The sequence below is a fragment of the Tamandua tetradactyla genome, chromosome 9 (genome assembly GCF_023851605.1).
Source record: "Tamandua tetradactyla isolate mTamTet1 chromosome 9, mTamTet1.pri, whole genome shotgun sequence".
NCBI lineage: Eukaryota > Metazoa > Chordata > Mammalia > Pilosa > Myrmecophagidae > Tamandua > Tamandua tetradactyla.
Window position 1 is genome coordinate 507,685 of NC_135335.1, and position 25,506 is coordinate 533,190.

The 25,506-nt window shown below is 52.4% G+C and overlaps 2 protein-coding genes across 3 annotated transcripts in view; one reads left to right on the forward strand and one right to left on the reverse strand.

Moving 5' to 3' along the window:
- Positions 1 to 9,174: 9,174 nt before the first annotated feature.
- On the forward strand, positions 9,175 to 13,162 carry DRD4 (dopamine receptor D4). The gene is made up of 4 exons (XM_077115278.1): positions 9,175 to 9,435; positions 10,591 to 10,703; positions 10,771 to 11,183; positions 11,261 to 13,162. Exons 1-4 carry the CDS (start codon positions 9,175 to 9,177, stop codon positions 11,509 to 11,511), a joined length of 1,038 nt encoding a protein of 345 aa, XP_076971393.1. The 3' UTR covers positions 11,512 to 13,162.
- Positions 12,528 to 25,506, reverse strand: part of DEAF1 (DEAF1 transcription factor) — a 42,632-nt gene continuing 29,653 nt past the window's right edge. For both annotated transcript variants that reach the window (XM_077115275.1, XM_077115277.1), the window contains 2 exons: positions 15,517 to 15,606; positions 12,528 to 12,901 (listed from right to left, as the gene is read on the reverse strand). In XM_077115275.1, the coding sequence (XP_076971390.1) occupies positions 12,797 to 12,901; positions 15,517 to 15,606 (195 nt within the window). In that variant the 3' untranslated portion in view covers positions 12,528 to 12,796. The remainder of the gene's footprint in view (positions 12,902 to 15,516; positions 15,607 to 25,506) is intronic.

Consider the following 25,506-nt stretch of genomic DNA (forward strand, 5'->3'; position numbering starts at 1 on the left):
ATGTTTTCTGGCTCTTCATTCTCTTCCTCTGGATGGGCCATCATTTCCTGTTCCCTAGTTTGTCGTGTAATCTTTTTGTTGCACATTGTACATTTTAATGTTTTTAGATGTTTACTCGAGATTTAAGTTTGAGTTTGTTTCTTGAGTTTGTATGCAGATGGTGATATGACAGAGACTTTCCTGAGTGTCAAGAGCTAAGAAACCCAAGCAAACTTAAGCAAAAAAACACGTTTCATCATCTCTGAAATTTGGCTTCCTGTTGGCCTGGGTTCCCCTTCAGAGTTCAGCCCTCCTATCAGGAAGGTCAGCCCAAGGTGACGGTCAAGTGCAACGCCCTCCTTGTCTTTTCTGAGCCCCAGCCTTGTCCTGGGCTTGTGCCTGCAGGTGGCCTTAGGAGCTCCACTGTGCACGGGGTCTGAGTCACTTCCCGGGACACAAAACTTCTCCCTCCCGGGGGTCCCCCTGCTGGATGAAAGCAGGTGAGCTTCGCGCTGAGCTGCCTGACTCAGTGTCCCTTGCACTGCTTTTGTTGTCCCAAGCTGCTTTTGCTGGGAGGGAAATTCTGGGCAGAGAGTGGGGTGTGTCAGAGAGTTTTCCAAGTCAGACTTTGCCAGCCGGACGAGGGCAGAGACCCACAAAGGGAGTGCCGGCTGGCCCCAACTACTCTGGGGATGGGAAGACACCAGGCGCGTCCTGTGCAGTCCCCCAAAACTGCACTTTCTCCTCTCACACCTGCCCTGGCCCAGCCTCGGTGGCGCTGGGACGTGCAGCTGACGTGGCCTCTGCCACCTCTGTCCTGGGCGGGATGGCCACCTCCTCACCCCTCAGAGCTGGCCCCGGTGATCTGAGGTTGCTAATGAAAAGCAGTAATGAGAGACCGGCCCGCACCGCTCCCCAGGACCTAGGGAACCAGGTGTGAAGGTCCCTCTCGAGCTCGCTGCCACCTGCTGGGGGACGCTGGGTGCTGTCACCACATGGGGCGCGGCTCACCTGCATTTACTCACCAGCCTTTCCTCCCCTGGGCTGGACGCTGTGCGGTGCTCTTCCCAACTCTGGAGTTCGAGACAGCTGCTTCTGACGGCTGCTGCCTGCTTGTGGCTGCTTGGGCAGGGGACTGAGTCCTGGGGCCCCAAGTCCGCCATCCACCCCACACGCCTACAGGTCTGGTCGGGTGATTGCTGTTCCCGAAGCCCTCTCTTCCCTTATTGATCTTCTTGATGGCCTATCAATTATTGAATGTTGCATCTTGTGCCCTCCAACGTGATTGTGGAACCATCTAGTTCTCCCTTGGAGTCTGTCAATGTTTGCTGCATATGTCTTGGAGTTCTTTTGTGAGGGACATAATATTACGATTATTATGTCCTCTTCCTGGATTGAACATTTTGTCAATATACAATACTCTTCTTGTAATCTTTTTTGACCAAAGTCTATTTCATCTAAGAATAATATAGCCATGCAGGCACTATTTTTTTCTGGCTTGCTTTTGATTCCTGGTTGCATGGAATACCTTTTTCCATGCTTTTACTTCCAAGCTCTGTGTGCCTTGTGCCTAAAGGTGTAGATAGCATGCAGATGAATCATGCTTTTTAAATCCAATCTACCAATTTCTGCCTTTTAATAGGGAGTTGAACCATTGGCATTTAAGGTAGTAACTGAGAAGAATTATCTCCACCATTTAACTATTTGTTTTCTGTTTTCTTGTATGCTTGTTTTCCAATGACATCATTACTGCCTTTTTTGTATTTAGTTCTTTGTTGTTGTTTTTTTTGTAGTGCAACATTTGTTTCCTCTGGTTTGAATCTGTTGTGTACTTCAGAAAAGCCATGTCCTTTAATTCTCACTCATTATTGCTGGCTGGGAGCATTTTGATTGTTCCCATGGAGATGTGACCCACCCAACTGTGGGTGGTAACTTCTTATTAGATGTTTCCATGGAGGCGTCTCCACCCATTCAAGGTGGGGTTGCTTACTGGAGCCCTTGAAGAGGGAACCATGTGGAAAGAGCGGCAGCCCACCAGCCAGAGAACTCTGGAGATGCAGAAGGAAAATGCCCCTGGGGGGAGCTTCATGAAACAAGAAGCCAGGAGAGAAAGCTAGCGGGCACCGCCATGCTCGCCATGTGCCCTTCCAGTTGAGAGAGAAACCCTGAACGTCATCGGCTTTCTCGAACCAAAGTATCTTTTTCTGGATGCCTTAGATTCGACATTTCTATCGCCTTATTTTAATTTGGATATTTTCACACCTTAAGACATGTAAACTCGTAACTTCGTAAATCCCCCCTTTAAAAAGCCGTTCCGTTTCTGGTATTTCGCATTCTGGCAGTTAGCAAACTAGAACACCCTCCTTTCTTTTCCCCCATATTTTTTAGATAATGTTTGTTTCTGTCTGCTAAAGCTGCTGGAATACAATATACCAGAAATGGGTTGGCTTTTTAAGGGGGGTTAATTCATTTAAAAATGTACGGTTCTCAGGCTGTGAAAATGGCGTTTCAAGAGGAAGAAACCCACTCTGAGGAAGGGCTGCTGGCGCCCGGGACGCCTCGGTCACATGGCGGGCACGTGGCAGGCACATAGCTCGGCCTGCAGGCCTTCACCCCAGAACGATGTCCTTACACCTAAAACTAGGAGCTTAGTTCTGCCAGCTCAACCCTAGTCGTCGTACGGACGCTCCCCACGCCTATGGGTCTCCATGCTTCCTCCTTTACGTTACTGTTGCCGCAGGTCGCATCTCCATACAGCATGCGCCCACCAGCACAGATTTAAAATGTAATTTCACACATTTGCCTGTTGTGCGGGTTTGAAAGGAAGTATGCCCCCAAAGAAAAGCCATGTTTTAATATAAATCTCATTTCATAAAGGTAGGATAATCTCTATTCAATACTGTATGTCTGAAACTGTAATGAGATCATCTCCCTGGATGATGTGATTTGGTCAAGAATGGTTGTAAAACTGGATTAGGGGACAAAATGTCTCCACCCATTTGGGTGGGTCTTGATTGGTTTATTGGAGTCCTATAAAAGAGGAAATATTTTGGAGAATGAGAGATTCAGAGAGAGCAATACTACAAAGCAGAGAGTCCACCAGCCAGCGACCTCTGGAGATGAAGAAGGAAGACGCCTCCCGGGGAGCTTCATGAAACAGGAAGCCAGGATCGAAAGCTAGCAGATGATGCCGTGTTCGCCATGTGCCCTTCCAGCCGAGAGAGAAGCCCTGACTGTGTTTGCCATGTGCCTTCTCACTTGAGAGAGAAACCCTGAACTTCATCGGCCTTCTTGAACCAAGGTATCTTTCTCTGGATGCCTTAGATCTGACATTTCTATAGACTTGTTTTAACTGGGACATTTTCTCGGCCTTAGAACTGTAAATTAGCAACTCATTAAATTCCCCTTGTTAAAAGCCATTCCGTTTCTGGTATATTGCATTCCGGCAGCTAGCAAACTAGAACACCTGTTAAGTCATATAGGCAGAAAAAGCAGTTACAAACCGAAAGTATAACACAGGATTTTATATTTACCTCTGTAGATACCTTTACCGATGTCTTCATTTCTTCTGATGGCTTCAAGTTTTGGTCTAGTGTCCTTTGGTTTCAGCCTGCAGGTCTCCTTCTAGGGTTTTGCATAGGGAAGGTCTTCTGGTAATGACCTCTGACAGATTCTGTTCATCTATAAATGGCTTAATTTTTCCATCTTGAAAGATTTTTTTTTTTTTTTGCCAGATACAGAATTCATGGTTGGCAGTTCTTCCAGGACTTTAAATGCACCAGCCCCTGTCTTCTGGGCTCTGAGGTCAGATGAGAATCCACTATTAGTCTTATCAGACATGCTTTTGTTTTAGTTTCCTTGTCGACAAAGCAAATACCATTGCGCCAGTTTAAAAGTGTTGTGGGCCCCAGAAAAGTCACATCCTTTAATCCTGATCTGGTATTGTAGGATGGAACCCCTCTGATTCGTTTCTCTCCATGGAGATGCAGCACTCTTAGTTGTAGGGGCCTTTTTGTTAGATGGAGATGTGATCCCGCCCATTCCAGGTGGGTCTTGACTAGTTTACTAGAGTCCTTTAAAAGGGGAAGCATTTTGGAGAAACCTGAGGTACAGACACTTGGAGAACAGTTGCTTCAGAGCTGACAAACACACAGATATTGGTAGATGCTTGGATGGCGACAGAGCGCCAATGCCCGGACACGGGCGAGCCCCGCAGATGTCATCGTGAGCCTTCCCATGAGATGCTAAGCAAGCCAGAACCCTTGTGTCTTGGAGGAACTAAGTGAAGGCCACAGACACTTAGAGAGGAAACCACTGGCATCAGAAGATGGAAGCAATGGAACCAGGAACAAGGACCAGTATATGCCAGCCACGTGCCTTCCCAGCTGGCAGACGTGTTCTGGATGGCATCAGCTTTTCTAAATGAAGGGAACCCCTTCTTGGTTCCTTAGCTGGGACATTTTCATGGCCTTAGAACTGTAAACTTGTAACTTATTAAATTTCTTTTCTAAAAGCTGTTCCATTTCTGGTATTTTGCTTTCTAGCAGTACTAACAAATTAATACAACCATTCAATGTGTTGGCAAATGATGGGAATCACGGGCTCACGGTTTGAAGCTAGAGAAGTCCACAAAGAGGGCTCATCAAAGTAACGCTCTCTTCTTTGCATGGAGTAAACCCAGCGCCTGGCTCAGCTGGCTGTACAACAGGGCACTGCTGAGAGCCCTGAGGTATTCCTGCCGTGTGGCACAGACCCACAGTGGACTGTGGGTTACACAGGGGCGAGTCCCACGTCTGTTGCCCCCAACTGGATGTGGAATTCTGGACAAGCCAATTCACTTCTGAGTTTTGGTTTCTCCTTCTGTTGGACCGTGGGGTTTCTGAGAATTACTTTTGCTCTAAAAGTAAGTGGCTTCAGGAGAATCACTGTTGAACATTTTCTTAATTTTGGGCTAAAATATTATTTTTATTATTTTATATGCCCATTGTGGCAGACTGAACTACGTACCTGCTCAAAAGGCATGTCCTTGATCTTATCTGGGTTCCTGTGGGTGTGGATCATTTTGTAGGCTCCTTTAAAGAGCTCCTATCACTTGAGGTGTAGACCCGTTTGTGAAGATGGATCTTTTCAGATCCTAATCAGGTAAGGCCAAACTGAATCAGGGCGGGCTTTCATCCATGTTGCTGGGTCCTTATAAAAAGTCAGAAGTCAGAGGAAGCCACAGAGGAGCTCCAGGACGTCTCCATGGGATGGGAAATACCCTGACAAGTCAAGGAACCCCAAGGGTTGTGGCAAACTCACACCAGCACACTACACATTTCAGGGAGGGAGCTGGACCTGGAGATGCCTTGGTTTGGGGCCTCTGGTCTCTAAAGCTAGGAACCAATAAATTCTTGTTGTTTAAGCAAAAAGACAAAAGTAATGCTTTCTCCTGAAAACTGGTGTCCTGGGGCTGGCTGCAGTGAGCCTCAGCCCGGGGCTCCCCCGTCACATGGCAGCCTCTGCCGTCTCTTCCAGGTCCCACTGACCTCACACTTCTTGCCTTCCATGACTTTCCTTCCAGATCTCTGAATTTCATCCTGCTGAGAAGGGACTCCAGTAATAGGGTCACAACCCATCTTCATTCAGCTGGGTCACACCTTAACGGAAGTAACCTCATCAGAAGGTGCTGCCGATAACGGGTTCACATCCACAGGAACGGCCGAAGTCTAAGAGCATGTTTTTCTGGAGTGCAAGGTCCAAACCACTACACTTCATATGTGACAAGTCGCTTCTCTCTTCTACTTTTAGAATCTTCTCTGGATTTTGACAGTTTCTCTATAAAGGGTCTTGGTTTGGCTCTCTTAGAGTCTCTTCTCCTTGGAGTTCACTGAGCCCCCTGGTTGTGTATATTCATGTCTCTCATCTTTTTTGGGATGTTTTAGGTCATTATTTTTTGTTTTTATTATTTTTTTATTGTGAAAAATACCATATATACAAAAAAGCAATAACTTTCAAAGCACACCAGAACAATCAGTTGTAGAACAGATTTTAGAGTTTGGTATGGGTTATAATTCCACAATTTTAGTTTGTTTTTTTTTTTTACTTCCAGCTGTTCCAAGACACTGGAGACTTAAAGAAATATCAATATGATGTTTCAGCAATCACACTCGTTTGTTAAACCCTACCTTCTTTGTAGAGCTCCACCACCTCCTTTTATCTTTCTCCCAATCTTTAGGGGTATTTGGGCTGTGTCCATTCTACTATCCTCATGTTGGAAGGGGCTGTTGCTGATATGGGACGGGGGGATGGAACCAGCCGATGTTCTGGAGAGGCTGGCCCCTCTGCATTTCAGGACTCATGTGGACCAGGGACCCGTCTGGAGGTTGTAGGTTTCTGGAAAGTTACTCTAGTGCCTGGAACCCTCGTGGAATCTTACTGTTGCCCTAGGTGTTCTTTAGGATTGGCTGGAATGGTCCTGGTTGGGGGTTGGCATATTATCTTAGGTAGCAAGGTCTACCTGAAGCTTACGTAAGAGCAACTTCCAGCGTAGCCTCTCGACTCTATTTGAACTCTCTCTGTCACTGACACTTGATCAGTTTCACTTCTTTTCTCCTTTTTGGTCAGGACGGAATTGTTAATCCCATCGTGCCAGGGCCAGGCACATCCCTGGGCGTCATCTCCCATGCCACCAGGGAGACTTTTAGGCCACTATTTTTTTCAAACACTTTTTTTGTTGCTGCATTTCCGTTTCTTGTCCTTCTGGGATGTTCCAGGTGCAGATACTGGTGCCCGCGATCGGTCCCCAGATCCCCGGGCTCTGCTCATTTTTTTCGTCTGCTCCACGTACCAGATAGTTTCAATTGTCTTGTCTTCATATTTGCTGATTCTTTCATCCGCCTGTTTAAATATGCTGTTGAATCCATTCAATGGGGTTTCATTTCAATTGCTGTACTTTTCAGGTCAAGATTTTGAGTTGATTCTTTTAAAATAATTTCCAACCCTTTATTTTGTTCCATTAATGTTTTCCTACTTTCTTTAGTTCTTTGTGGATTCCTTTAGCACACCAAACACATTTAAGATGGTTGATTAAAAGCCTTTAACCAACGGTTCCAATGTATAAGCTTCTTCAGAGATGGTTTCTGGCAAATTCTTTTTTTCCTCATGAATGGGCTCCTTCCTTATTTCTTTTGTGTTTTGTAATTTTTTTTGTTGACACGTGAACATTCTAAGTATTATGTTGTTAAAACTCTGTTTCTCCAGTTCTCCTCCCTCTCTGGGACTGAAGATGTTTTGGGGGAGGCTGCGGAGGGCTGCAGCCATCCATTTGTGACTTTTCCAGATCACATTTGCTCCCACATGGGGAACGGAAATTATCCAGGGGAGGAAAAAGGTCCTGCCTTGTCCAGACTCCTCTGCTAGAATTCCTCTGGGTCGCCGGCATCCAGCCGAGAAGTCCCAGGACTCTTGGGCATGGAGCTTATGAACTATTTGGCTGTACACACTGAGAAATAAGTAAATAAAATAAAAAACAAAACAAGCAAAAAGACTTCTCGGCCGCTCTTCCCTGAGGGTCTCTGGAATAGTGGCCGCCCTGAGACCCGGCCCCCCAGCGACCTGAAGAGGCTGATCGAAAGCAGTGACCAGCAGTCAGACCACACGCACCGCAGGTTCTGGACGGAGGCCTGGGTCCTCCCAGCCACCCTGCCCCGAGAGCCGCCCCAGGAGCCGGGCTGCAGCCCCCAGGGCCGTGCGTGTCTATTCTGCGGAGAACTTCCTACTGCCCTGTCACTCGTGCTGAGCTCTGCGAGAAGGGAGACAGTTGCCCGCCTCTCTGCGGTTCTACACTAAAGGCGCATAGGTGTCGAGCACACTGGACGTAGATGACCACACCTCAGACCTCACGACTTCCTGCCCATCCTGAATCCTTGTTCTCTCAATCACCCCCACCTGCTGAGAGACCACCCGCTGGCTCTCAGTCCTCTGACATCTGTGGAAGGACCCTTCCTTGCTGGGAGAAACCCAGTGCTCATCTGGAGTTTTCCTGCCCTCCCAGAGTGAGCAGTGCTGGAAACTAACGTGAGGGGCACGAGATGCCGCCTCCTCTCAGACCGTCATGCAGAGTGATGGGGTCGGCCGACTGCCCTTGGTGACAGGGCTGGAGAGAGAGTCTAAGGCCATGCGTTGTTCTGATTTTAAGTCGGTGTGAAGAATCTGGGTCGAATCCATCAAGCCTTTCACGCACACTCCCCCTGCCAGGCCCTGCCCAGCCTCCGGGCTCGGCCCCCGCCGTCGGTACTGGAAGGCGGTGGTGGGACCAGGGAGGACCTAGTGGACTGGTGGTGCTGGCGGTTGGGAGCCTTTGGGGGTTTCTCTGTCTCTGCGAAGGACAGAAACTACCTGTCTGGAGGGGATGGAGCGCCACAGCAATTGCCAGCGCTCCCTGGGGGCTCTTCCCTTGTCTGTCCTTGGCTAATCTCAGCCACTACTCGGTATCTTAATTTTCGGTGAGGGACGCGCCATTTCGCAAGGGAGGAGCCGAGATCAAAGGCGCGGAGGATCGCAGGTTTGGGGAGGTGCAGGTTTGGGGAGGTGCGGCGGGGACTGGAACCGCAGAGCCCGCGGTATGGACTAGTACGAGAGGGGCCAGAAGGCCCTGGGTCCCGGGGTATCTGCATGTGGCTGGGAAGGGGCGGAGGCGGGAAGTCCTCGGGAGACCCCGCAGCCTCGGGAGCTGCGTGGGGCGGGCGGTGTCCGAGCGAGGGCCAGCCCGCGGGGCGCGGCTGGGCCTCCGGCCTCCCCATATCTGGCGTTGGCACCCGGCCAGGGCGCTCTCCGGTGGACAGGCGCGGCGCCCTCAGAACGTGGCGGGCAGCGGAGAGGACTCCTGGCATAGACCGATGGAGGGGCCCGAAGAGGGGCCCGAGCGGGTGTGCCCGCGCGTCTTCCGGAAAGGTCGTTCTTTCAGCCCCGTCGACTTCTCGCGGTGCAGAGCGCGCGGCCACCCCCACCCACTCGCGCGGGTCTCCTCTCTCGCAGCGCCCAGAAGTCGGAGCTGGGCAAACTGCGGGCGAACCTAAGAGTCCTGCCGGGAGTGCGGGACTCGGGCCTGGGCGGGGCACCCTGGGGGAGGGGCTCGGCTCGTGGGCGGGGCGCGCTTGGGGGTTGCTGTCCGCGGTGCCGAGCGCCCGCTGGGGCGCACGGGGCCGGCGCGCCATGGGGAACCGCAGCGCCGCGGACGCTGGCGAGCCGCTGGCGGGGCGCGGGCCGGGCGCGGGGGCCGTGGAGCCGAGCGTGGCGGCGCTGGCGGGCGGCGTGCTGCTCATCGGTGCGGTGCTCGCGGGAAACTCACTCGTGTGCGTGAGCGTGGCGGCCGATCCCGCCCTGCACACGCCCACCAACTACTTCCTCTTGAGCCTGGCGGCCGCCGACCTCCTACTCGCGCTGCTCGTATTGCCGCTCTTCGTGTATTCCGAGGTGAGCGCGGCCGCGCCCCCTACCCCGCTCCGCGGCCCCGCCAGGCCCGCCCGGGGGCCCACACGCCTGCCCACTTTCCCGGCTCTTGGCAGCTCAGGCTGGGCGGGTGCACGGACCCTGCGCCTGGCCCCGGCTGGCCCGCTCCTGGGTCCCGCTTGCCGCCCCCGCCCTCCCCGTCTCAGCGTCCACTACGGTAAGAAGTCTCCGTCCTGGCGAGATTCGTTCCCTGGCGGACAGGTAGCTGCAAGTTTAGCCCCTGGCTCTGGCCGCCCCTGGCACCGGCCGCCCCTGGCACCCATCCCTATACCACGTCCACAGCCACGCGGCAGGAGGCCCTGGGGCGAACTGACTCGGCTGGCGGGGCAGGGGTGGCCTGGGCCCCAGGTGGGGTCCCAGGGCAGGGGCGCGGGTTGGGTGGGGGGATCCTGGTGAGAAACCTACTCAGGAGGCTCCAACCCAGACCTTGGGTGGGTCCACGCAGGCGCCAAGCTCTGCTGCTGGGCGTTTGGGGCACAGAAAAGCAGCTTAAGGCTATCCTGGGGCCACGCTGACCTGGGCTGCGGGAGGGGGGCGGGGGCAGGGCTTCCTGAGATGGCCACGAGTCCAGGCGAGGGCAGAGGCCGGGAGGCGAGAACACATGACCTCCTGTCCTCAGGAGTCGTGGACAGGCGTCACTGTGATGCCTCTTAAGCTTCTAATCAGGCCAAATCGGCAGGAGAGGATTTAGAAGGGGCGGGACTACTCATTTGTCGGGGGGGGGGGGGGGGCTGGCCCTGGGCCCAAGGCTTTGTTCCTGCGCTCACCACTTGTGCCCTCAGTTTATGGAAGTGAAGGAGTGCGCCGAGACCACCGGGTTAGCCTCACACAGCGCTGCGGGTGTGGGGTCCCCGGGCCCGTCACCGGAGCCTCTCCCCTGAGCAGAGATCAGCAGCCTCGGAGGCCCGCCCGCAGGGATCCGCCCACCCCCAGTCCCGGCCCCCAGGAGGGCTGCGTGGCGCAGGGCGCAGCGGCTCCCGAGGCTTCCCTTTCCCTCTGATGTGATTCTCCCCCGACCCCATAAACGGGTGAGAAAGGCCCCAGGTGGCCGCGCAGCCCCTGGGCGGCGGCGCGGATGGCCCGCGGGTCTCCAGTCTGCGCCCTCGGTCCCGCGCGCAGGTGCAGGGTGGCGCGTGGCGCCTGAGCCTCGGCCTCTGTAACGCGCTTCTGGCCGCAGACGTCATGCTGTGCACCGCCTCCATCTTCAATCTCTGCGCCATCAGCGTGGACAGGTGCGTGTACCCCGCCTCCCCACGCCCCCGGCCGGCCCCGCGGCCGCTCTCAACGCGTTCCCCACAGGTTCGTGGCCGTGACCGTGCCGCTGCGCTACCATGGCCGGGGCCGCCGCCAGCTGCTGCTCATCAGCGCCACGTGGCTGCTGGCGGCGGCCGTGGCGGCGCCCGTGCTGTGCGGCCTCAACGACGCGCAGGGCCGTGACCCGTCCGTGTGCCGCCTGGAGGACCGCGACTACGTCGTCTACTCGTCCGTGTGCTCCTTCTTCCTGCCCTGCCTGCTCATGCTGCTGCTCTACTGGGCCACGTTCCGGGGGCTGCGGCGCAGGCGGGAGGCGCGACGCGCGAAGTTGCAGGGACACGCGCTCCCCGCCACCCTCCCACCCCCCGACGCCTCCCCACCGCCAGTCCACAGGAGAAGGCGCGCCAAGATCCCAGGCCGGGAGGGCAAGGCCATGAGGGCCCTGCCGGTGGTGGTCGGTGGGTCCCTGTCCTGGCGTGGGCGAGGGGGTGGGAGGGCAGGCCCCCGACACCCCCACTCATGGCCGTCCCCGCAGGGACCTTCCTGCTGTGCTGGACGCCGTTCTTCGTGGTGCACGTCACGCGCGCACTGTGTCCCGCCTGCGCCTCGCCCGCGCGCCTGGTCAGCGCCGTTACCTGGCTGGGCTACGCCAACAGCGCGCTCAACCCCGCCGTCTACACCATCTTCAACGCCCGCTTTCGCGCCCGCTTCCGCAGGGCCCTGCGGCCCAGCTGCTGTTCAGACCCCCCGCCTTCCCGCGCAAGAGCAGAAGTGGCGGCCTTGTAGGCCTCTAAACAAAGCCCCCCAAATTCCCCAGGCTGTGGAGGCTGCTGCGGTGGGGGTGGGGGTGGGGTCGCGGGCTCTGAGCTCCCACCAGCTGCCTGGCGACCCCTAGTCCGGGCTCCAGCGATGCGCCGGCCAGCAGCCTTCCTCTCCGATGACCAAGACGCGCCAGAGCCGACAATCAGTGGCTTGGAAGCTACCCGCAGGCCGAGTCCGTGACGCGTTTTAAAGAAGCAGGGACAAGACTCAGCTGCCACAGGCTGCTTGCCCAGGAGCGCGGCCAGGACCAGGCCTCGGGGGCTGCACTGAGACCCCCCGTCTGCGCGGAGAACCCTTGGTGACCCGCCTGTTGTGCCAGGCACTGTGGTCACAGCACGGAGAAGGCTACCCCCCCCCCCCAACTCCACCTCCAACCCCTGGCCAGGGGCCCCGAGGCAGGATGGCAGGCACATGCTCCTGTTGTAGTGAAAGGAAACGGGCAGTGAGAGGGGCTGCGGCCTGGGTACCAAGCGGCTCCATCCAGGCTGAGTACCTGGCTGCTGGCTCCTGTCCCCACAGGTGCTGTCTTCCAAACGCAGCTTCACCTTTCTCTCCTCCAAAGGTAGAGCTGCTGAGCAGGTGGAGAAACAGCACCCCATGGAGGCCACCAGAGGCTTCCAGAACAGGGAGGCAGGTGCGCAGATGTCTGGACCCCTGACTAGGGCTTGGACCCAGGAGGCAGACCCCGGCACAGGGCAGTGAGGACAGCAGATGCAGGGAGCAGGTGGGGACCCCACGGGCAGCCGGGAGATCCGGGTGCACAAGAGCAGCAAGCAGCTGGGCCTGTGCCAGGGGCTGGCAGAGACGGCGCAGCCAGGAGGAGGGACCGAGGCCCAGCCCGGCTAAGCAGTTCACCCCAGGTGGGCAAACCTGATACCTTGTCCCTCAGAGGCCGCTCAGGGGGCTCTCGGCTGGCACCTGCAGTGCCTCACAGGGCCTGAACCCCCTCCCCCAAGGCCATGTGGGGGACACCGTCAGGGTAGGCAGGGGATGTCGACTTTATTCACAGACCACACGTGCGACTCACAGAGCACAGGTCCAGAGCAGGCACCCGACCGGGGACAGAGAGCACCAGAGCCTGCCCCAGCCCACCCGGCCCCTCAGGCGTAGCTCCCACAGGCCCTGCATGGGCACTTGAGGACTCAAAAATGGCCTGGCCAGCAAGTTCCCCAGGTCCTGCCCAGCGCACTCCTCTCCTGGGCGACCCCAAGCCAGCACAGGGGCTGGGCAGGCCGCACACACGAACACCTCACACGGGGACCTTCTCCATCACGCTCTCGGCGACGTGGACCTCTTCCGCCTGGACAGTGACGGCTGCTGACTGCCCACACACGTGCTGGTGGTCCTTCCAGTCCTAAGAAAGGAGCACACACCCGTCAGCAGGGCCCATGGGGGTCCTCGGCCCACCCACCCCTCTCATGGCCAGCATGAGCCCTGGGGGCACCGGGGAATGCTCCCAAGTCCAGCCCATGGGCTCCCGGCTGCCCCTGCCCTGAGCTGTAAGAGGCCAGCGCAGGAACCAACACCAAGGATGGGCCTGAAACACCAAGACAGGCTCAGGTCGCTGATTCAGTTATACCACAAAATAAATGACCACAAATGCAGAAAAATATTTACATACAACGTATCTATCCACAGCGTTACTTATAATTGACCGAAGCAGCTGGAGCAGCCCTAATGTTCCAGGACGGTGGTGAGCTGTGAGTCCACAGGGGTAGTGAGGACGGTGGCTGCCAGGCCACACCGCAGTCGCCTGCACACTTACCTCCTCGGTGCACAAAGCCCCTGCAAGGCCGGGCTGGGTCATGTACCGTGCACTAAGCATGCGCCCAGGGGCTAGCCTTTGGGCCCAGCCTTTCCAGAGCATCAGCTGGTTCCACCCCCTACCCCCATGTGATCAACACCCCATCCAACATGACAAAGGTCCATCAGTCTAATGATTCAGCATCATGCTCATTTGTTAAACCCGATCTCTGTATAACTCCACCATCACCTTTGATCTTTCTCCCATTCTTTAGGAGTATTTGGACTATGCCCATTCTAACTTTTTCATATGAGATACGGGGATGGAACTAGTTGATGTTCTGCAGAGGCTGGCCCCTCTGCACTTCAGGACTTATCAGGTCCAGGGACCCATCTGGAGGTTGTAGCTTTCCGTTAAGTTATCCTAGTGTGTAGAACCTTATATTATTGCCCTAGTGTTCTTTAGGATTGGCTGAAATGATTTTGATTGAGGTTTGGTAAGTTATGATAGGTAGCAATGTCTAACTGAAGCTTGTGAGAGTAGCCTCTCGACTCTGTTTGAACTCTCTCTGCCATAATACCTTATTTGTTACACTTCTTTTCCCCCTTTTGGTCAGGATGGAATTGTTGATCCCACAATGCCAGGGCCAGATTCATCCCTGGGAGTCATCTCCCATGCTGCCAGGGAGACCTTCACCCCTGGATGTCATGTCCCACGTAGCAGGGAGGGCAATGAATTATTTGCAGAGTTGGGTTTAGAGAGAGAGAGGCCATATCTGAGCAACAACAGAGGTCCTCCAGAAGTCACTCTCAGGTGTGCCTACAGGTAGGCTAATAGTCTAAGCTTCTCCACTACCTACATAAGCTTCACAAGAGTGAGCCTCATGATCACGGGCTTGCCTTATTGATTTGGGTGTCCCTAAAGTCTGACCCAGTATCAGGGGTTTTCCCGGTGGTGAAGTTTAATAGTTGTATATTTCTTCTCCCATCCCTCAAGGGACTTCACCATCCACTTTTAATTGTGGAAAATTTCAAATATACTCAGAAGTGAAGAGAATATGCCACGGAGTTCCCCACCCCCCCGCCCTGTTCCATGCTCAGCTTCGCAGCCGCCACCATGGCCACCTGGCTTCACACACTGCGCTGTGCCCTGGGCAGAGCCCAGCCCACATGTGCAGCCAAGATGAAACAAGCAGGGTCAGCCCTGCAGAGCCCAGGGCCCCTGGAAGTAAGCTGGAAGAGAATGGGGTGGGCCAAGCACAGCCCCCAAGTTAGGGCAGCCCTGAGTCCCACCTGGCTCTTAGCCACCCCCAGACGATGCCCGCAATGCCAACCCCCAGCCCCACTCCCTGGACCTCGACCCTTCAAAGCATCACTGGACTGCAAACACACAAGGCGAGTGGACATCTTTCAAAACCCAAGTATTCTGTAGAATAATGCCCTATAGCACACAGGAGATAGTGCCGATTCCATCTAGATGGACCAGGAGCACGTGATCTGAAGCCCCCTGGAAGTTTGACCCCATAGACGTCTGCTGAGGCCTCCCGTGTGCGAGACTGTGTCCTGCACGTGCACAGTGCCAAGATGGGCAAAGCACAGCCTCTGCCGCCGAGAAGTAGAGACTTGCCCATCTCTAAAATACCTGTGCTGGGAAAGAGCGGACATTGCGTATAGAGTGGGGGGTTGCGGGGAGCGAGGGATAGACAGCACAAGTGCTGAACCTTGTTTCTGCTGAACTCAGAACAAACGTCACCTTTGTTAACTAAATTACAATAACGAGACACGCCCAAAGCACACTGAGCAAGGGCAGAAAAAGCTATAAAAACTTGAACCAGCAATGGCTATAGTAGAGAATATTCTCTGTCACTCCCCGAGCCCTAACTGAGAAGCAGAAGGGAGAAGTGCAGAGGTCACAGCCAGCCTGGGCCTCCCAAGAGGCCCAAAGATGCGTGGGGGAGAGGCCACCTCCCAGGGCTCAGTGGCCACAGCCATCTAAGGGAACACTGCCTGGGAAGCTGGCCCTGGGCCAGACTGTCCAGGGAGCCCAATGGACCCAGACGGAGGCCGGGCCTGAGGGGAGGCTTGACACATCTCCATTGCTAGGCATGGGGGGCAGGGGACGGCACAGCCCCTCAGCTCCGAGGGCACCTAGCGGGCACTGAGAGCTGGGCCCACACCACCCGCCCCCACAGGTGTGTTACCCCAGGTGGCAGAGCCCCACCCTACCTTGCGCTGGCAGAAGGTGGAGCAGTAGTTGACCTTGTGGCAGCCTGTGCACTCACTCAGGGCCTCCCGGCCGCAGTTGACGCAGGACTGCTGTGAGAAGATACAAGAGGCAGATCAGTGAGGAGGGGCACAGGGAGGGACAGGGAGGATGGGAGCGAGGAGGGACAGCGAGGAGGGGCAGGGAGGAGGAGGGGCAAGGAGGAAGAGCAGAGGCAGGTCGGCAAGGCGGGATGTACCACGCCATCACCTGGGCCAGCACTACCTCCTTACAGAGACACAAGTGGGACCACGACACCTACGTGCAAACTGCCCACCCCATTCCACGCAATCTCACAGGTGCCCCATCAGAGGAAAAGCCACGCCAGGACAGCAGGACTGTCCACATCAGACCCTGTGGGGCTGGTGCTCTGTGCCGGGTCCTGCATCCAGGCTGACCAAAAAGACGGAGGCAGGCCCCCCAGGACCCACACCCCTCGGGAGGCTGGTTCCGTCTGCCTGGTGCAGAGAGGCTGGCTCACGAGAGAGCTCACGAGAGAGCCCACCGTCCCACACCTTGCACACTCACTTTCACCACGGCTGTGCAAGCTGCACCCCCTCCTAGGTTTCGCCCTCCATAAATGCCGTGTCATGGCCGATGCTCCTCCACTGCACCCACCCCCACCAGCACCCTCCACTGCAGGGGGAGGGGCTTCCATGGGGGGGCCCGAGGATGCCCCGGCTGGGCAGTAAGGGGCCAGGCCGGTGGGGGCAATGCTGGGCAGCGAGGGCCCAGGCTATGGGGGCACTGCTGGTCCCCATGTGGCCCCGCTCAGAAACAGCCCATTCAGAAACCCCGGACACGGCCAGTGCGGGGCAGCCTGGGGCAGCCACTGGGTGGATGTGGTGGACACTGCCCTCGCCTCTGGCTCTGGCCCCACCTAGCCATCTGTCTGTCCAACCTCCAGTATCACCCTTTTTCGGGGCCCAGCCCTAACCAACGTTCCTGCACAGCCCTGCTCTCTGGCCCTCAGCCTCCCAGACCTAAGCCACACCACCTCCCTTCCTGGTACCTCATTCAGTCTGGATGCACTGGGGCTTGTGGGGGGCCCGAGGGGGCCGCCAGGACCCGGGGTCCCACGGGGGGCTGGCGTGGTCTGAATGGGAGCCCTCTCACCCCAAGGCACCACCCCCTTGCCCCCGGGCACTGTCCCCCTTGCTTCTGGGCACCGCTGTCATGGGAGACAGGGACTCGTCCGTGGGGTAAGTTCAGTGCCCTGACTGCTCAGCAGAGCCTGTCCTTCACAGCACACGTGACATGCCCAGGCTCTCCTGGGAGCTGCAAATAAGCGGGATGCAGGCAAAGCTCCATCCAGTCCCCATAGCCCTGGGCATGGCGGCATGCCTGGACACCCCCCAGGCCCCACAAGGGCCCAGGGACACACAATGGGGTGCTGGGGTCAATGGGCACCACCTGCCTTTGCCCTCCACTGCGCCCACGCAGGGGCTCCTACTTATCAGGGTACGGCCAAAGCAAGTCTGGAATCTCCTGACCTCTTGGGCCCTTCTCAGCCCTTTTATTCTGGAGCCTGGGAGGTGTCCAGACTGTAGACAACGCCACCAGGAAGTAAAACTAATAATCAAAACTAGACTTCAAAATCCTAACCGCATCTCCATCTTCTAGGATTACCTAAAAAACAAGCCCCTGCTCAAAGGCACCGGCCACCCGCAGGAGCGCTGCTGACCCTCTTACACGTGTTTCACAATGTAATAGGCTACGGAAGCTTCTATTTGGCACATTCCTCAGCATTCAGTAAGCATCTACCCCTAACTGCTGAAGAACAAGCGAATAATTTACTATGACGCAGAGCCAGCTGGTTCCTCATGCCGGTAACAAGAGATTTCTAGGCTAAATTCTTTATAAATGTTTTAAAGAAATGTCTTCTAGTAGAAATAAAATTAGTACAAACTGAAAAAGGTACTTTTCAAAGATATGATAAAATGGCAAAAGCTAAATAGAATAACGTGGGTGCTGGCAAAAGTTTAGGAAATCAAAATTTCATTCTCCTGATGGGATTATAAACCAGGACAGCCATTCAGGGGTAAAGGCATTAGAAGTCTTAAAAATGTTCACGCCCTGGAGACATTTTCCCAGAGAAGTGTGCTAATGAGCAAGAATGGTCTCTTCACACGTGGTGCTGGGACAACAGAAAACCCACACGCTCAAGATGAAGCTGAGCCCCTACCTCAAACAACATTCAAAAACGTTTATAAAAGTCAAAACTATAAAACTTAGAAGACATAGGTGTCAATCTTTGGGATCTCGGGTTTGGCAATGGTTTCTTAGGTATGTTACTAAAAGCATAAGAAATACAAGAAAAAAAAACATAAACTGGACTTCAACAATAGTAAAAACTCTGTGCTTCAAAGGCTACTATCAAGAAAGGGGGCGGGCCATGGTGGCTCAGCAGACAAGAATGCTCACCTGCCATGTCAGAGGACCCGGGTTTGATTCCCCGTGCCTGCCCATGTGAAAAAAAAAAAAGGGAGAGTATCAATCTTGGGGTCTGCCCCTATGAAACTTATTCCTGGAGAGGAAAGACTAATTACTGATAATTGTGCCTAAGAGTCACCCCCAGAGAACCTCTTTTGTTGCTCAGCTGTGGCCTCTCTTTCTCTCTAAGCCAACGCGGCAGGTGAACTCACTGCCCTCCCTCCTATGTGGGGCATGACTCCCAGGGGCATAAATCTCCCTGGCAACATGGGACAGAAATCCCAGGATGAACAGGGACCTGGTACCAAGGGACTGAGAAAGCCTTCTTGACCAAAAGGGGGAAGAGAGAAATGAGACAAAATAAAGTGTCAGTGGTTGAGAGATGTCAGACAGAGTTAAGAGGTTATCCTGAAGGCTATTCTTATGCATTACATAGATATCCCTTTGTAGTTTATGGTGTATTGGAGTGGCTGGAGGGAAGTGCCTGAAACTGTTGAGCTATGTCTGAGTAGTCTTGATTCTTTCTTTTTTTTTAGGCTGGGCAGGGACCGGGAAGCGAACCCGGGTCTCCGACATGGCAAGCAAGAACTCTGCCCTGCTAAGCCACCATGGCCCACCCTATCCTTGATTCTTTAAGACGATTTATAACTATATAGCTTTTATAATGTGACCACATGATTATGAAAACCTTGTATCTGATGCTTCTTTTATCCAGGGTATGGACAGATGAGTAAAAAAATAAATAACAGTGTGGACAAAGGGCAAAATGGGTAGATGGTCAATGAGAGGGAGGGATAAAGTGTATGGGATTCATGAGTTTTTTTCCTTTTCTTTCTTTTCTGGAGTGATGTAAATGTTCTAAAAAATAATCACAATGATGAATAGGCAACCATGTGATGATGCTGTGAGCCACTGATTGTAACCAGTGTGGACTGTGTGTTTGTGAAGATTTCTCAATAAAAATATATATATTAAAAAAAAAAGATGGGCGGGCCGCGGTGGCTCAGCGGGCAAAGTGCTTGCCTGCTATGCCGGAGGACCTCGGTTCGATTCCCGGCCCCAGCCCATGTAACAAAAAACGGAGAAACAAAAATACAATAAAACAAGAAAATGTTTAAAAGATGTTTCCCTTTCTTCCTCCTTTCCTTCCTTCTATCCTTCCTTCCTTCTCTCTGTCTTTCCTTTAAAAAAAAAAAAAAAAGAGGAAAAAGATAATCCACAGAATGTGAGAAAATATTTGCAAATCATATATCCAGTGAGGGACTAGTATCCAGAATAAAGAATTCTTACAACTAAACAATAAAAAAAAATAACAAAAATGGGCAAGGACCTGAATAGACATTTCTCAAGAAATGGCCAATAACTGTCAGGCACCAGGGTGATACAAGTGCAAATGGTGTTGCTGGGACAGCACAAACAGGCAGTGAGGGGTGCCGTTGGGGCGGGCACTAGGGGCCCCCCACCACAGCATGCGGGACAGGCTGCCGGCTTCTTGAACACATAGAGTCACCACACGGCCCCAAAACTCCACTCCTAGTAAGTGCCCAGGTGCCCAAGAGACCTGAAAACAGGTTTTCAAACAGACATGTATACACAAAAATTCAGAAGCAGCATTATTCCTAATAGGAAATTGGAAACAGCCAGGTCAGTGCTGCCCACATGCACAGGGGAAGCTGTCCAGCCAGGGGCAGGGCAGGGGCAGGGCAGGGGCAGGGCAGGGGCGGGCAGTGCCCACGGGGGCCGTACCCTGCGGTTCCCTTTGGGTGAGTTACCCCGAGCATGCCAGAGGCCTCATGAGTCTGTGCTGGACAGGGAACTCGGGTGACCGCTAATGGACATGGGCTTCCTCTGCAGTGATGAGAATGTTCTGGAATTAAGGAGGGCAATAGTTTCACAACCTCAGGAACATACTAAAAGCCTGCACTGTATCCTCTGAAAGGGTCAATTTATGGCTTATGAATCTTACATCAATAAAAAATATATATTACTGTCCTAGATTACATGCTTGGGATTTATCTGAAGTATCTATATAATAAAAAAATATGTGAAAATATGAACACCCAATTATAATCAAACACTGCTTATAACTGCAAAGCAAAGAGACAACTACAAACTGGAGACCTGGTAAAGTGTTCTTGAGCATGCAACAGGCAGACATGACACTGGAGAAGCAGGGTAGAGAACCCGCTCTTGAGACATACGCCGTCTCGCACGCTGCTCCAAACCCGCGTGACGGACCAGGGACGGGCCTCCTGGAGCAGCAGAGCAGCGCGTGGTGGAGGAGGCCCCCAGACCACGAGAAAAGGACCGCAGGCAAGCCGGAGCGGGGGAAGGGCCAGCCCGCAAGGAGGTACTCACCGAGGGCCTCATCCCATGGCCCAGCAGGACAAGGGCCAGGGGCTGCAGCCGGAGGAGAGGGCCCGGTCAGCACGCCCGCCCGCCTCTGGCCTGCCGTGGCCTGGAGGACTCCGAGGAGCCCCGTGGAAAGCAGTGGGGAGACGGGGTGGGGGTTGGGGGCTGAGCAGGCCAAGCTGTTTCCCTGTGGGGAGAGCGAGGGGCTGAGAGGATGACCTGCCCTGCAGAGAAGGCCCGGAGCCTGCCATGGTTGCGAGAAGCCACTGTGACCTCACTGTCTCCTGCAACAGAATCTAGCCCTCTTCAGGGGCCGCTAAAGAACCCCACAGCATCCAGAGCCTCACACGCCAACGACCCGGCCCAACACACACGCAGTTTCTACGTTACATTTAGTTACTCCTGCATCAATCCATTTTCATCACAGTTAATTAACATGTGCTCTCTGTCTCCTAACCAGGGACTTGGACACCCACAAGAGCCAAGCAGAAATTCTATCTCTAAAATCTGTAATAGCTGAAATGAAAATTCAGCAGATGGGCAGGTAAAAAAGAACGTCAGAGAGCCCAAAAACTGAACAGTGGTTGGCTGTGCAGTGGGAACGGCTAGAAGGGGTATGATGGAATTTTCTGGAGCAATGGAGATAACAGAAAATTACGACTGGGTGCACACATTCATCAGAACTCACGAACTGCCTTTGGAAGAACCAAGCAGTTCACTGCAGGTAAATTTTACCCGAAAAAAAAAGGACAGAAAAATTTTCACAGTGATTATCTTTGGCTAAAGCAGTGAGGATTTTTTAAAAAACCCTATGCTTTACTGTTTTTTAAAATTTTTAGCTTTGAGTATGTATTAGTTTGGAATTATACTTTTTTACAAGTATTTTTCAATAATCTCTTTTTTCAAAAGCAGAAGCAATAGTTTTTTCCCTGAAAACGATGTAATGAGAAATCATATAGAAAATTAAGACCTGAAAAAATCTTTCCTCTGGTTTATAGAAAGCAGGAATAAATGAGAGAAATTAAGTCTCTTATGAAGTTTGGTGGAAGAATATCAATTTAATTTCTCTTCCACACTGACCACACATGAACAAGCTGGCGTGCCAGCATTCATGGGCTCCAGTCCCACCGCCTGGACGAGCCGCCCGCAGCTCTCCCCAGCTGACCTGAGCTGCCGCACACCGCCGCCCCAAGCTGGCTGTGCAGGAGGACACCCTTTCATTGTGGCCGAGAAGGCACCAGACCAGGATGGCCCATGCTGACGCAAGTCCCAGAAGCCGTCGAGAAGAAAACCAGCTGGAGGCTAACGTGGAAAACAGGCAGAAGAGTCCAAAGAGGAAGAAGAAAGATGTGACGCTGGGCCGAAGCAGGACTAGCTGGGGGAACATCTGCTCTGCTCCAGAGGGCGGCTCACAGCCGGCAGCTCTTGGCAAGAGTGGAGGGGCCCTGACGAACCGACTCCCCTCGGTGCCCAAACTGGGCAGAGGGCACGGCCATGAAGCAGCATTAACACGGAAGCAGAGGAAAATCAGAAGGCTACAAAGAAAGATTTGTATGAAAAACCAAGCCGAAGAAAATGCTGCAGGGCAATTTCTAATGAGATGTAAGAATAAGCACAATGGGACAAAGCCAGAAGCAGATCTTAAGAGAAGCCGGCGAGCCTGTCCCAGCTGACACCAGCCAAATGCCCAGGTCCCCAGTGAGGGCTGGCGCTAGATAAGCTGCGCAGGAGAACTAAGATGAGGAGGAGGGAAAAAGGAACAGGAGAGACAAATGTGAGAGTGAAGAGTTAAGAGTAATAGAAAACCAGCAAATATTGACTAGTTATTTAAGAGAAGAGCATCTAGATTATTTCTGATGTGGAACAGCCTGTGAAGATAAAGAAGATTTAACTGCAAATTGCCCAGGACCAACTTGTGCAGATCACGAATAAAATATTCTCAATAAACTAGAACCTAGGAAATGTCAGTGTTCCCTAGAGACAGACAACTGAGCTATAAAAATTCCCTAATTTTTGATGCCAGTGAAGAAAGAAGTCCTTTATATAATTATAAGGTTATATTGTTTTTGTACTTCAGAAAGATAGAACTGTTCACTGATTTGAAGAACTAACGGGATGCTATCTCATAGCTTAGGTAGCATGAACGTGGCTAGTCACAATTTATGGTGTACTGTGATGCTTGTGGGATTTAAGGACACCAACAGGTAACTCCCTTTTTCCCCACTTCACATTGGGACAAACTGAAAGATAAGACACAGGAGTCAGAGGGAGAGCAAAATATCAGTTTTATTAGTGACAAAGCTGAAATAGAGAACTAGGTTGTTCTCCAATTAGGGTGCTAGTATTTCTCCCTGATTGGAGGCCCATCTTTGCATTCTGAGACCAGGAAGCTTGCAAGGGTTAGGGAATTTACACATGCTCAGGTTCTTCTCCCCACACCATCAGTCACATAAGATGCCTCTCCACTGGGAGGAAATGAACGAGAGCCCATACTCCCCAGGCTTCTCTCCCCCAAGAGGGTTCCTTCTGCTGAATGAAAAGTTAGGGAGAAACTATTCTCCTCAAAAAGACTGATACCAGAGGGCCTGCTTCATTAACACTACTAAAATCTAACTCGTTTTAGAGGCAGAGAAATTTTCATGCTGTTGATAAAATTCTGAGTTTTCGTGGGAATATGAATATCCATTGTAAGTGATCTGTTGCAGGGTTTGGCTAAAGAAACTTTAGGGCTGGAAGGAACCTTAAATATCATGTGATATGATATTTACATGAACTACCTGATGGATTTAGGAACCCCTGACAACGTTCCCAGCAGAGAGGAATCCAACCTCTTCCTTCCTCTAGCAACAACGTGCTCACAGCTTTAAAGTACCATTACACTGCCCAGCAGATTTAAAAAAAATTTTCAGTGGTTTTTCCATCTTAATCTAGAATCTGCTTCCCTATAATCTAATTACATAGAGCTAGGGACAATTACAGAGCCCCATCTACGACTGGGCATCAAAATCACGAACTTTTTAAAGAGTTCTCTGTGAGAGAACTCTTAGTCCAGGGTAGTTCCTGGAGATCTCAGTTAGTCCAGGGTAGTTTCTGGAGATGTGTATATGTTAACGTGTCCAAGAAACACCTGATAAGCACCTGAGGGGGAGAACCAGTGATGCAGGTTAAATACAGAACACTGCTGTTTTTCAGTAGAGTTGTGCAGCCAGTTGTGACTTCACCTGTACAAGTTTACAACTCACTGCGCAAGCACTCAACCCTTTCTTCCTTTAATTAGAAACACAAAACAAAAAAATAGCAAAAGCTAACTGTGCTTGCACAGGTTAAGGTAAACAATCGCACAACTTGTATTAGCCCCTGACCTACTATGACATAACTTATGTGTCCTCAAGTTTAACCTAAAGAGCTTTAAAAACCAGACAACCAGAGGGTCTCAGCCCCTCTGAACCTGAGACGCAGCCAGGACTGGGAACTACCCACCTCATTAGCTTCTGGGCCTCAGTTTCTCTTTCAGAAAATCAATCTTTATTTTATGAAAGTAAAGATATATAAATTATGGCATTTATAGTTGGATATTGTTTAACTTTCACTTTTCTGTTAAATGAAAAACAACTGCATTTGTAGCGGAAAAAAAAAAAACCTAAACAACTCCATCTGTGATGTTTTCTGCAATTGTGCCAACTAGAAGAGACACCCCTTTCAGTCCCCTGATTCCTGACACACAGCACCTCCCAAGCTGGCTCAGCGGCAAAAAGTGGCTTAGTGCCCACAGCCGCCTCTCCAGCTTCCTCTGGCCACTCACATTAGCTAGACGCCTTAGCCCTGCCCCTGCCCCTGCCCCTAACAGCCTTATTCCACAGGTAACCAGGGAGATGGATGAGACTCACCCATGCTGCAACACCACGAAGCTGCAAGAAGCTTTCCATGCGCTGCCTCGGACCCCTGATAGGCGTGTGTGTGAGCTGACCGTGGCTCCCACAGCAGTGAGGAGGCAGGCATGGGGAGTTGGGGGACAGCTGCAGGGGCAGCTGGGGAGGGGCCATTGCGAGGAAGGGAACTGACGAAGAGGCGAGACACGTCAGCCCTGATGGCGCTGCCACTCCAAGACACATGAAGGACTTCTCTCCACACGTAATAAAATGAGTCCCTCTCTAACCACATGAAGACTGTAGGAAGACATGGATTACAAAGAACGTCTGTAACGGCTGAGTGCTCAAAAATTATGGCTGGCATGCATACATTTTTTCCCTTTTTTGAAATAAACTGAAAATGTAGGGAAATATCATCAAGACCTAGTGACAGGAGGTGAACTTCACACCCAAAGCACAAGCAACAAAACAAAGATAAATGGGAACTCCTCAGAATCAAAGGGCTCTGTGCCTCAAAGGATTCTGTCAAAAAGATGAAGGGGCAACCAACTCAATGGGAGAAAATATTTGGAAACCACATATCAGATAAAGGCTTAATATCTTGTATACATAAAGAAATTACACAACCCAACAAGAGAACAAACCACATAATTACAGAGGATACGAATAGGCAGTTTTCTGAACAGCGAACACAGATGGCTAAAAGCACATGAAGAGCTGCTCATCTTCATTGGTTTTAAGGGAAATACAAATAAGATGACAATGAGATATCACCTGACACCTATAAGAATGGCTGCTATTAAACAAACAGGAAACTATAAATGTTGGAGAGGATGCAGAGAAATTGGAACACTTGTTCATTGCTGGTGGGAATGTATAATGTGCAGCCGCTATGGAAGCCAGTTTGGCGATCCCTCAGAAAACTAAATATTGAGTTGCCCTATGACCTGGGAATACCAATACTCGGTACGTACCCAGAAGGGTTGAGGGCAGCGATGCAAACAGACATTTGCACACCAATGTTCATAACGGCACTATTCACAACTGCCAAGAGATGGGAACAATCCAGGTGCCCATCAACAAGTGAGTGGATCAACAAAAAGTGGTATATACATACCATACATACGATGGACTAATTATGCAGCAGTAAGATGAAATGATGTCTGAAGCATATGATGACACAGATGATCCTTGAGGACATAATGCTGAGTGAAATAAGCCAGGCACAAAAGGACAGATACTGTATGATTCCACTTTTACGACCACGGTAAAGAGAGCAGACCCCAAATCCCACAGCCC

Bases quoted from the DNA above. Each gene is read 5' to 3' on its own strand.
- DRD4 (XM_077115278.1), top strand. From the start codon at position 9,175: ATGGGGAACCGCAGCGCCGCGGACGCTGGCGAGCCGCTGGCGGGGCGC. The intron at 9,436-10,590 runs GTGAGCGCGGCC...TCCCGCGCGCAG, and splicing joins CGCTCTTCGTGTATTCCGAG to GTGCAGGGTGGCGCGTGGCG. The intron at 10,704-10,770 runs GTGCGTGTACCC...CGTTCCCCACAG, and splicing joins TGCGCCATCAGCGTGGACAG to GTTCGTGGCCGTGACCGTGC.